Genomic DNA, 12,625 nt, shown 5'->3' on the forward strand with positions numbered 1-12,625 from the left:
GCAGTCCTTGCCAAAAATCCTGCATGGGTGGGAAGCAGGAGGCAACCGGAGAGAGCCATGAACACAGCCCGAGGCTGTTGTGAGCACACGAAGAGCAGCTGCAGGGCAGAGACGGTCTCAGCCAGCACTTGTCTTCTGTTTGAAGGGACGGGAATGGGCTAATTTGGAGCTGGCAGGAGGTAACCAAAGAGAAGATATAAGATGAATCTTATATAATGATCTGAAACTGTTCTGCATCCCCCCTCCAGTTCCCCGTGACAACCATGGCTAGAAACAGAGACGCCTCCGACTGACGTTTAAAAGGTTTCATACACCAGTGTGGTAAATAGAGCCAGTGCCAAAACCTCCCGCCTCGGAGAAGGGGCACAGGGAGAAGCAATTGCTCGTTGCTTATCCATCTCCCTCCTGTAATCTGTTGTGTCTGGAGGCTGCTGCCACGTGCAAACATCTGGGATGCATCATGGACCTTCTCCTGCTGGAGAAAGGAGATGGTTTTTTGGATGCAAACTAAGCTCGGAGGCGCTCTGCAGCCTTTACAAGGGAACAAACAGCAAGTTATCGCACGTACGATAGGAATGGAGGGAAAGAAGGGAGAAGGTTTTATTCCAAGACGAATGTGAGAACCCTGAGGGTGTGCAAAATCTTCATGAGCAGAAACCTCCCATGCACACGTGGAGGGGGAAGGCTGATGGGTTGAGACAAGCAATTATGACTTGTGTTTTAGGGGGCTGCCTGAGCAGAAGGGAAAATCACCAGAAGCGCCGAGCACCCCGCCAGTTTTGCAAGCTGTGGCTAGTTCCTACCTCAAGGGTGAGGGACAGCAAGTTGTTCTTCAGGCCAGAAGGTACCCAGGAGTAAGGAGGGCCATTGCACTTCGGCGGCAGCAGAGAGGAGGAACACCCGTGGCAACACTGCCAGGCAAGCCCTGCCGGGATCCCTCTCCATCCCTTCCCGCAGGGCTTTTTCCAGGATCCCACTCCCCCTGCAAATGGGGCACCTCCGGGGGAGCCAGCCCCCGGCTGCCAGCGGCAGCGCTGCACCCCGGCTCCTGGCTGGGCATCGCTCAGGGACACCGCATCCTTACGGCACAACCACAGGCACGTGTCAGAATATTCCAGCATCGATTGCTCTTTATTTTAGGTCTGTACAAACCACAGAGGCAGGCACATGTAGTTCCCTGCCTCAGCTGGCTTTTGGGAGCCCAGGATCCTTCGACCTCCATGTAATGTGAAGTTTTTTGCCTTCTGTCTTCAGTTCGTGTCTTTCTTCTCCAACTCCTGGTCCCACAGGGACTCCCCTGCTACTGAAGTACACCTTCATATTCCTCTGCCCTCTTTGAGTTTTCCTCTTTGCCTTACTGAAATCTCTCGACTTTTTAAGCCCTGATACTCTGATTCCCTTGTTCTCCTTCTGGGGAAGAGCATCCACCCTCCTTCTCTTCACCTCAAGTTGACGAGGTCCCAATCTGGAAGAAATCTGGGCAGAAGCTGGTCGGCTGCTGACCCCTCTGTTCATGGAGACCCACGCCAGGGTTGCACCACTGTCTGCATAATCCATGGCACAAGGCAGCAGTCATGAGACACAGAATTCACACACTACCTGTCAGTATAGTCCAGAGATTATTTTCTTCTTTTTTACCAAAAAATAAATGCCAATGGTCTTCCTTTTTAGCCTGACATGTGGGACTAATTCAGTCGCTCTGCTCTGTCTTGAGACTGAAGCTGGTGGTCTCCACTGGCTGGACCTGATGATTAGTTAGCCCTGCTACTAATCTGGTGTCAAAAAGGCAGCTTCCTCCTCAGCAACATCCCAAGCAGCTCATTTTTAGAAAGACAAACGGTTCTGAAATCTGCAATGGTCTAAATATTTTAAGGCAATAGTCTTTTATTAGTTTCTGGTTCAAGGAAAGTCCACTCGTCTCCAGGCGAATGTTTTAAATGCAGCGAAAGAGCTTTTCAAAACTGTTTGTCATTCTGTAAGGCTTTAGTTTTCTGGGATTTTTTTTTTTTTTTACTTCTATCTTAAAAAATAAGTGGGCTTCTCATTTTGTTTTTTCTGTACAAGCTGTGATTTGGTGAAACTGTTATCTGCTGTCTAACAGCAAAGCATGAGAAATACTGTCTCTCCATACTGGGTTATAGGTAATAATAAAACCATAACAGGCAAAGGGTCTACCTTTAAGGAGGAACAATAAATATATTGGCTGCCTTAGAGCTGAGGACTCTTGAGTTTCTTCATTGTGAATGAATAATAAATCTCCAGGGTCCACTGGTGACTACTTACAAATAAAACACTACAGTCGGAAGAAAAATGACTTACTTCAGAAGTAAGTGGGAAGGAGAAGACGGGATGCTAGTGCTGCCTGTGCTGCCGGGGAGGGCTCCCAGGGGAGCCAGCCTGCCGGGCGCAGGAGCCAAGGGACGGCAGGGGAACAACAGAGCTGAGGAGCTTTTTAGGTTTCCTCTCCTACCATGTGGGCTGGCCATGTCCTTCTCCTCCATGGGACAAGGCAGGCGGCCTGGGCTCTGATTGGGGTCCCTCTGTGGGCTTTGCACCTCTGCTCCTCGGGCTGGGCACCAGGGTGGCCTCGTGCGCTTGCACCATGATGGACAAGGAGGCCCCTGTCCCTCTCCTCCTCGTGGTGCCTCCCCTGACTGATGCTTCTGCCGCAGACCACGGCTGACGGCGAGACCTCTGCCTCAACCCAGTTTCCAGGGAAGTTTCAGGCAAGGTGCCTCAGCACTCCTTTAGAAGAGAAAAAAATATGCTGTGTTGTCTAGACTAAAAAAAAAGGGGAAAAAAAAAGTGGTTACTGTTTTACTGAGAAGCTCTGCCAGGGCCATGCCTTGGATCAGGGTTACAGCTGGCCCGGTTGCAAGCATCTGAAAGTCACCACCACCTTGTGTCCAGCAGAAGCCGGTTAAACTGCGGCTTCTCTGGCAGGTTCACTTTGGGCCCGAGCCAGAGACAAGCGCTAAACTGGACGGAGGAGCCTCTTCCCCCACGGCCTCCCCGTGCTGGGGGCGGGCTGGGGCCCCACGGCTCTCCAGGGAGGGAGCCGAGACCTGGGTTCGGTTGGAGGCGACTGGGGTGGGCTGGGCAACCGGCTGCAAGGAGCGGAGGGAGGAGGGGGGCCTCGCCACGGGGGCAGGGGCAGCATTCACCCACCGTAGCCATGAGGGCAAACACCCTTCCCTGCCATCCCCGTCCCCGTCACTGCTCATGACACTGAGGCACACCCAGCTCTGAGGTTTGACCTTCCGAGCCCTCAAGTTGCAACCTTGACGGCTGCTCCTGGCAGTCGCTGCCCAGCAGTAGGTGCGTAGTGGTGCACATGTGGTGGGGACCACAGCTACTTAGCGATGGCAGGTTCCAGGTACGTGGAACACGGGGTATGGTTTGCATTCAAATCCCTTCATTGTGCAAGCTGCCCTGCAAAATTAACCGCCTAGGTCCTTATTTCCCAAAAACCCAGCTAATAGGACCCAGAAGGATGTTCAGGGACAGGGCTGAACTGGGTCTGGGAGGAGGGAGGTACCACCTGTGCGCCTTTTGGTGGGTGCAGTGACACAGCAGGCAGGCAGGAGGGGGGACATCCCCAAAGCTAAGCTTGGTCTAGAGAGACCAATGGCCCCAGCTTCCATCTATAGGCTGCTCTGAATTGTCCCCTCCGGAAGGTTTGCTTGCTTTCTTAATGACAGAGCTACCCAAGGAGCTTTGTAGGCTAAAGTTAGACTTGTGAATACTCCTGATAGGTAGTAGCATACAAATGAAGTGTCATTCATTTAAAAGATGCCACTTGCCAGGGCTTGTTACCTTTACAGCTTCCAGACCAGAGCTGGCTCGCAAGCTACCCATGGGTGCGGGCAGACCCAGCGACGCAGTGGTCCCCATGCTACTTCTGCAGCTTCCTGCCAGACTGACCCTCTTTGGCACTTACTGGACAACCAGTCCAATTTTACCAGCGACAAGCAGAGGGAGAGAGATGCAAAGAACTGAAAACTAAAGGCTCCAGGTTTCCATAAGAAAGACAGAAAGGAAACAGGGTACATAACTATTTTAGTGTACGCACAGACACGTATGTGCTGGTAGATTTATTTACTTGTTTGCTTATTTTCAAATAGCTGGCAGCATAGGGTTGGGTTTTCTGTGCTTATTAGGATGAGAGATAAGAAGAAAAGATTTTAAAAAAACATACTGGGGATTTCCCGTTCCCAGTCCCCATTCATCACTACTGTGACAGTTGGGCTAAAAATACTTCGTTAAACTGGAGGACCTAAAGGCATAGAGGGAGGTTGCTTACAAATGCGAGCTCAGCCATCTCAACACAAACCCACTGGCGGCTATCAAAGTCCCAGCATCTTTGCCCCTGCTACAAAACCCTTCTCCCTTCATGTACCAGCTGCGGTGAACAGGAGCGTCGGAGCGGTGGGCTCCCTCCTTGCAGTTTAGGAAAGGCTAATAAGACAGGGCCATCTTCCTCATAGCCGTTCTGAGAAGCACAGCTGGATATTTTTATAATTGCTCTTCTAAGCATTTACCTGCGGCCTTGCTTGGTGCCCTGAGAAAGACAAATGTGACCGGTTGTTCTAGTGTTGTTTGAGGTTTTGGGTCTCCTCTTTGAGCCCTCAAAGCACAAAGATGCTGGGCAGAAAAGTACAGAGTCAGAAAGAGGAGCAGCAGTCAAAAGGAGGGAGAGAAAAGGAGAGGAGAGGAGAAGAGACTGAAAGTGGGGACATATTTACACTCCTAAACTTTTTTAAAAACACAAACCTGCACCAGCATGGCTTGAAGGGAAGTGCTGACAGGAGCGCCTATCCTGAAGCAGCTGATCACCTTTTCTTCTCTGAGGTCTTTCTGATGAGCGCGGAGAGCAAAAAAGAGGAAGTAATGGAAAAGTGGGGAAAAGACACAATAGGATGACATTTTGAGAGGGGAGGGTGAGAAAAGGGGCAGAGGACATCTCATGTCAAGTAATGCATGGGAAAATAACCCAACCTGAAGGAGAATAAATGTCAAAAAGGAGCAGAAGAGGAGGGGATTCTGAGCGATGGGAAAAAAGATAAAATGGAAGAAGGACATTATAGAAAATAAGTTGGGAGGAAAAAACAGACCCTAAAGAAACAGCTGAGAGGCTGATGGAAAAAGGGAAAGTCTAGAGAGAAACTAGTTATCTCATAGATGTAAGATAGATACAGAGGGATGGAAATCTGCTGTTTTGAGTCAGTGCTCTCAGCAGAAAGGCATGATCCAACAGCAAGAGAATAGTTCTTCAGCCAAGCAGTGGCCCTAGACATTTTAAGTATGTTATAGGCCACGTTTCACCAAAAAGATGTCACTTGCTTAAGATCTTCAGTGTACCTGTCAGCAGAGTAAGTATAAAGAGAATTCAAGCCAAGTTTCTAAGCAAATTTTAAAGTGCAAGGCATGATGGGTTTGGACAAGAGCAATTTCTTTCCACATAACAACCAGCCTCATCCATCACCTAAAATATGAGCCCACCATCAGGACAGAAACAGAAACAAAGCTCTCTGTGAGGGGGAAACAGTGCTTGCAAACTTCTCCAACAATACTGACTCTGACCACCACCCAAAATTGACTCTGCCTGTGCAAGGCACTAGGTCAGTGCTAGCATAAAGCCCTAACCAAACTTTGGCTTTATTTTCCCCCTATAATTCAAAATTCACAATTTCAAGGTGATGGATTACGAAGGGAGGAGATGGTGAAGGGGAACCAGCAGAGACTACAAATAGCATGGTAGTAGTACGTGCCACTAGCAGGCGACAAGCCAAGGTGCTTAGGACAGCACCTACTTTCCAATAGATGGTGCTTTGTTTTTTATCTTGTAAATCTCATAAATACTCGTAGCTGACCTTGGCAAACAGCAGTTCTCAAGGCAAAACTCTGGCAAAGCTCCTGGAGCCTAAACCTCTTCAAAACCTTCTTCCAAGTGGTGGTAGAGGGCAGGAAAATGGCCCTGCATGTTACATTGTCCACTTGGGCCTTTCCAGTCAGCTGCTGTCACAGTGTGGAAAAAAGACCGAATAATTTTTTTGAAGAATGTGGAAAAAACTCCTTGCTAGAGCCCTTTCTCTTGGGTGTGTGCCAGGTCCTCCTTTGGCTCATGAGGATGGAGAGGAGAGGAAAAGAGGGACCTGACACCTGTTGCTCTTGGCATCAGGATGCCCTAAGGGACTTCTCATTTTCTGGAGCTCGGGTGCATCTCAGCTGGGCATTTAGTGGGCATCACGCTCCCTCCGCACCCATCGCCTCTACGTCCAATCCAGACCGATGTTCCAAAATCAGTGAATTTTCTCTCTTGCGCTCTCTTACTAGAATGGCTCACAGACCTTTTATGAAGCATACGTGAGCTCAGCAAGCTGTAATGACCCTTAGTTTTCTGAGATTTCTGGTTTGTTGTGCAAGGTTTCCTAAGTGAGGGAGGGAAACAGCATGTTAAGTGGAAATGTAAGTACTTTCTCTAAAAACCACGGATGGGTGCAAAGAATCCACTTAAAACATATAACCAAATGTTATTTAATATCTTAAAAAGTAACACAATCCAAAATGGATATTCCACACAACACTACATAAACAACATGAACACAATATTACCATATGGAGGGACTTTCAAATATAGACTTACAAAAATCCCTGTCCTTTTTTTTTCCTTTAAATTATTATACTAAGCATGACAAGTAATCATCATTTACAATATGGTACACTGACACAATAAAAACCATGTTACAAATGTGCTGTTATAAATCAGTAACGTTAGGGAAGACATTTCATGAACTGTAATTATTTCATATGAAATACTATACAATATAAACAGAACATCCATCTTGGATGACCTTTACAGCAACCAGAGACCAAGTAATTTTTAAATTTTTTTTTCAGTGCAAACACATTTATACAAGGCAGTCTTGGCTGCAAAACTCCCTTCTAACATACAGTAAGTCCCACTTGCATTTATTAACTCATTTAAACCTAATGCAACAGCCACATTCAGTCACTCACAGAAAATTACCTGCAGAATTATGATCCCTTTAAACTTAAGTCTCCTCCACATACAAAAGTAACATCTGTGCCAATTACTCCAAGGGCCCTTTCATACTTCTGGGTGGGTATCCTTTGGGTGGCTCTAACCGCTATACAACACGAGGGCAGCGTGCCGCACTGAAAATCGCCCTTCCGAGGCGCGAAACGCGTGGTGGCTGTCGCAGCATCCCGGCTGGGTGGCTGTGCGGTTCACCAGGGATTCGACCCAGGCTGCCCTTCCAGAGCCAGGCGCGCGCCTGTGCCCTTCTGCTCCTTCTCGGCATTTAGTGTCTGGGGCGGGGGGGTGGAACATGGAAACCCTCAGCTCAGAACTGAGCTTCAATGGAGTTAACGACCCATTCCCATCTCCGTCAGGTCCGGGGAGATCAGGGGGGTTACGCCAGATTTACACCCGCATAACTGAAACCAACGTTTAGAGCGCCGCTATGGAAGAAGCGTGATAGTCCCGTTTTCTTCTAGCACCAGCTTGGCTTTCGGTGGGTCCACTGCATGCTTCTCATGCAGCAACGATGCACTTTACTTATGCTGGGGGGAACATTTTAGATATATACCTTTTTTTTTTTTAAAGAATTTTGTAAAAAATAGAACATTTCTCTCTAATACTGTACAGTTTTCTTCAGAAGAGCAAAGAGAATTGTAAACTGTGGGTGTGACACCAGATTAGGAGTGCTATTTGATTTCTCAGCACAACAATTTGAACAATCGTGTTAGGAAAAGCTCTGCGAAACGTGTTTGAAAAACAAATTTTTAATTAAAATAACTGTTTCTAAAACCACTCCTGGCAGTACTCATATGACTGAAAACCGATTGGTTTTGGCACTGCTAATCCACGAGTTTCTGCAGGACCACAAAGTAGTTTCTGTCTTACTTAAACACAACCGAATGCATCAAAAGAGTAACTTCAGAGTATAAACATGAAACACTTTGGTAAACTATTAAACTTATTCCAATGACTTCAAGAAAGAAACTGGTTAACAAATCAGCCCGCAGACTCTCAGCCTTTGTTTCTTCCAATGTGCCTGGGCATAGAAGAGGGTCAGAGAACTCTGCCTACCTCCCAGGCTGGCGAGGCTGCGCTGGTACCAAGTGCTTCGAGGCCCTCAGGCGAAAAGGCGTATTTAAGTGCAAAGTGTTATCTGTGTTTGTGATGGCCTCCGAATACTGGTTTGCTTGTTCTCTTTTCTAAAAACGACTACTGCTGGCAAGCACTTAGGCCATGGTTTTCATTAAAATATTTGTTTTCCAACACATTTTAAAGTTGAGTGAACGTTGTTTTGCGTATTACGGACATTTTACAGCGGTGCGAAGAGTCAAAAGGCTAATGATTTCTTATGATTTTTAACTGAAATACTTAAACCAGCAAAATTAGCTGAACTGATGATTGTGTATTAATTTGCATCAGGATAATGGTACTAGGTTTGCTGAAAGAGGTGTTCATAAATTGGGATTTGTATATAAATGTGATCTGTTTAGGTTCAACTGCCACCTTCTTCCTTTGGTTTTTGGAAAAATCTTTCTTTCTTCCCTCTTGAAAGGTGGCTTGTTGCAGCTGGCTACTTTTCAAAAGCCAGCTTCATTTTTCTTGGAAACTCGCCCATGTTCTTTGAACAATAGGCACATACCTCGAGTAGGGACCCTAATACTGCTCCCAGCGAAGTCAATTAAAGGCTGTTGGTAATTTCTATAGGAGCAAGTGTTTCAGATGCACACAACCCAGAGAACAGAGTGTGTACCGTTAAAGGAAGAGCTGTTTTAACACCCTTGCCAGTTCAGAGAAACTATGACCTGATATGTTGACAAAGATGGAGGCAGAATAGGGCCCAAAGTATTTGAAGGCTGCCAAGAAAATACCCAGAGTGTCTTCTGTTAAACCCCAAACCGTCAATCATATTTCACAGACTGTAGATGATCCTAATTTGCTAAATTGCAAATACATTTTCAAGTTCTACCAGGCAGAAATTTTAGCAGTAACCGGGGAGAGGATGGAAGGTTTCAGCCTCCCTTTCACTCTTAACCCAATTATGCAGCCTTGTCAAAGTCTTTAAGTGACTCATCTGAAAGCCAGATTTTTAATATTGTAAAACGAAATTGTGGCAATGGAAACATGATGACTTCATACACAAGCACTGACACACAAGAGAACGCCATGACCTAATGCTTCCAAGTTTTTAACCTTGCTTTGTACAATACACTTTTCATGTTGCTGCATTTCATCAAATTCATGGAGGTAGTTATATGTGTAAAAAAAATTACCATAAAAGTAACATGTTGTATTATAATAATACATATTAAGTGTGCAAAATGCCGACAGATTTGTGTTGACCCTTTACAGTTGAACACAACACAGATTCAACCTAATCTAACTCTGTAAACCTTTAAATTGATACATTAGAAGAAGAATGATAGATAAGCAACCACGTAATACAAGGCTATGATTTCATCAAAGGATTAGGGTGACATAAAGCACTCAAGCTCCACTCTCGTGGTTTTGTTACCAGAACCTCAAGATGGAATTTCCTTATATTCCATTGTTGATTTTAAAAGGAAAAAAAAAAAAGAATTCAAGATTAGAACGTTTCTATTTGAAACTTCTGTTTACATTCCATATTCCAAGAGTCACATTAATATTGGTACAATGCCATGTCAACATTAATATGACATTTATGTTGTCTGCTGGTCTCTGGGAACTTTAGGAGATAATATACAGTTTACAGGTATGTACTATTGTATTTTGTTGGAATTATGTCTTCTGTACAACCAGCTGCCTGCAAAAATTCTGATTAGTTTATGACAAACAAGTATTTCCCCCAAAGGTGAAATTTTTGTTGTTCACATTTTAATACTGCCATTAGTACTTCAGATCATCACTGTAAATTTTTTTATCGTTTCGACATTTTTATTTACTGAATTGATACATACTACTGATGTCAGAGCTCGTCTCAGAAACAAAATCACAGTCAGCCACTGCATAGTATATGACAATTCCCCACAAAAACTCTGACTCTACAGTTCGCATGGAATAAGTACGGCTGGAGTTACATATTGAATAATAAGATGCGTCATGCAAAGCATTATATGGTAATTAGAGCACATCTTGGAAGGTATGATAAGGCAGAAGGCTAAAGGCCAAGTGACTTTGATAACCAACCAAAAGCACAATAATTTCCTTTATGTGCACTGAAAGGTCTTATTGCTCCTATGAAATGGAAATTATACACTGAAACCAAGGAAAACAGACCTGTGCGTTGACTGGGTGTTCTTGACAGAACTGGAAACCTATTGTGTCCAGAGTTAGGAAGCCGTTTTGTAAGTAAATGAACTATATCCAACTGTGTAACATAAGGCTGAATCTTCAGTAAAGACTTCTGATGACAATAGAGAACATGAGTGAAGCTCAAATGACTTTGTGTACAGAGTAATACATGTCACCAGAACCTGATGAAAATACTGGGTTTTAGTATGTACAGTTGGGTTTCATACTGTGTACTACAAGAGCTAGACAATGTAAACGTTCTTTTTCTATGCAACACCTTGGGCTGTTGAACATTTTAGTATTTTTGTTATTCTTTCATCAATTCGTCTGTTCTGATTAAAAAAACTTAAATTTGAAGTCAGTTTGTTGCATTACCAGGTTGCATGAGTAACAGAGCAGAATGTGACCCTATACCTAAAAATTACTCTTGGAGTTTAACTATCCATAGAAGATACTCCGCAGTAATTAGCATAGTACTAATTACTTTGGAGTAACAGTTTAGGGGAGAGCAATTAGGATATACCATACCTACAGAATTCAGATTTCTACCGCCAACCATGTGGACACATTTAATTTCTAGAAACTAGACATGTCCATAAAATGCTAAATTGCAAATAACATCCACTGAATAAAAAGGCCAGAAGTTTATAATTCTCTAAATTTTGTTCTCTGATAATCACTACAATGTATGCTATTTTTAATAGCCTAATTTAGGCACTCTATTTAATAAGCTACATAAAATAGATTTATGTCCTTCCACTAGAAAGAAATCAATTCTTCAGGCCATACTTGTCATTTATATCATAAAGAATATTTTTGTTCCAAGAAATTAGTTATTCTGATTCCTATATTAATGGCAAGTTGCAATACCAGAAGTGACACAAGAATTAGATTATCTTTTTTTAAATACTTGATTTATACTGAAGACATTTGTTATATTTTGTGTCACTCCACACTGTGGCTCCATAACAGTTATAACTTTCCCTTCCTTCCCATTTCCCCCTCTACGCAAAGGCCCACCTCCTCATCTGTGACTATGGAAGGTCAAGTATCAAGCTTCAGTACGTAAACATCTCTCACACTTTTGAAACACAACGGGAGAAGCCATCTCCCTTCCCACCCTCCATACTTAAAAAAACCAAACCAAACCAAAACCCAAATGTCTTTTTACTCGCTTAAACGGGTATTTGCAAAATTGTGTCACAAAAATGCACAGTGAAAATGACTGATTAGTATTAGTAATTCACAGATAGAGCTGAGGTCATCACTTGTCATGTTTGGCATTGTTTTTCCTCATGGTGATCCTGGCTGGTTACTTTCAGCAGTGGCTCAGTTTTTGAAGTAAAAAACGATCAACTCTGCAGCAGAGTTTAGCCTCTGACTGGGGGCATCACACATCTGTGGCATTTTTTTTAAATGAAGTTGGCAACTGCATGGACATTGAAAATGCAGATTACACTTACAGTGTCTAGACTTTCATATATGTGCTCAGTTACAATTAAGTGAAGCAAAAAGTGTACATATTATCCCTACTGCTATTCTGTTGCTACAGAGCCGCAAATGTGAAAAGCAATACCTTGAAATAAAGATTTCTTTGTTGCCCCTAGTCTACATAGCAGCACAGTTTAAGTAAACACTAAAACTGTGGTTGAGATGCTTTTTTTATTTTCCCCAAAGATGTAAACATCAGTCCCAGTGTCGTAAACTTTGCTGTACAGGATGAGACAGAAGATCTGAGGCAGGATGACTATCAGACACTAGTGACAGAAGCTTGCAGGCAGTTAGCAGGTTTCTGCAGTTTCTCAGCTTCACTTGTTGGCGGGTCTGCAGTGGCTCGGAAGTTGAACGTTGGGCCTGCGCCACCATGTGCAGGGCTCAGAGCAGGGTTCTGACGTCTGTTGCTTTCAACAATACTTGAAGTGTTGGATGCCAGGCTCTCACGAGTACTAGAATGGAAAAGAAATATATATACACACTCATATATGACATGCCTATATATCTATCGACCAGACAGGAAAGGAGAATAGAGTGTTTTATAATAGGCATCCTGTGTTTGCATGTAATGTCACATCAATGAACCACCTCATTTTGACGGTACACATATGTTCCTCCAAAACGGGTTCCAGAGGTACTCAGCAGCAGTCATCATACTGTAACACAGGTATACCACTAAGCAGAGCTGAAGCTGTCGCACAAACTGTAAGCTGAACCAGTATCAAGCATGTGGATTTTTCACCCAAGGAAATAGCTTCCATCTTGCATGTGGAACATATTAATTTTCTTTCCTGACTGGTGCATTTCTGCACAAAG

General features: G+C 44.2%; 1 protein-coding gene across 3 annotated transcripts in view; it reads right to left on the bottom strand.

Annotated features, from left to right (window-relative positions):
• Positions 1–6,508: 6,508 nt before the first annotated feature.
• STOX2 (storkhead box 2) overlaps positions 6,509–12,625 on the bottom strand; it is a 74,752-nt gene continuing 68,635 nt past the window's right edge. For all 3 annotated transcript variants that reach the window (XM_075149270.1, XM_075149271.1, XM_075149272.1), the window contains one exon: positions 6,509–12,261. In XM_075149270.1, coding sequence (XP_075005371.1) covers positions 12,066–12,261 — 196 coding nt within the window. In that variant the 3' untranslated portion in view covers positions 6,509–12,065. The remainder of the gene's footprint in view (positions 12,262–12,625) is intronic.

Source organism: Calonectris borealis, chromosome 4, assembly GCF_964195595.1.
Source record: "Calonectris borealis chromosome 4, bCalBor7.hap1.2, whole genome shotgun sequence".
Lineage (NCBI taxonomy): Eukaryota > Metazoa > Chordata > Aves > Procellariiformes > Procellariidae > Calonectris > Calonectris borealis.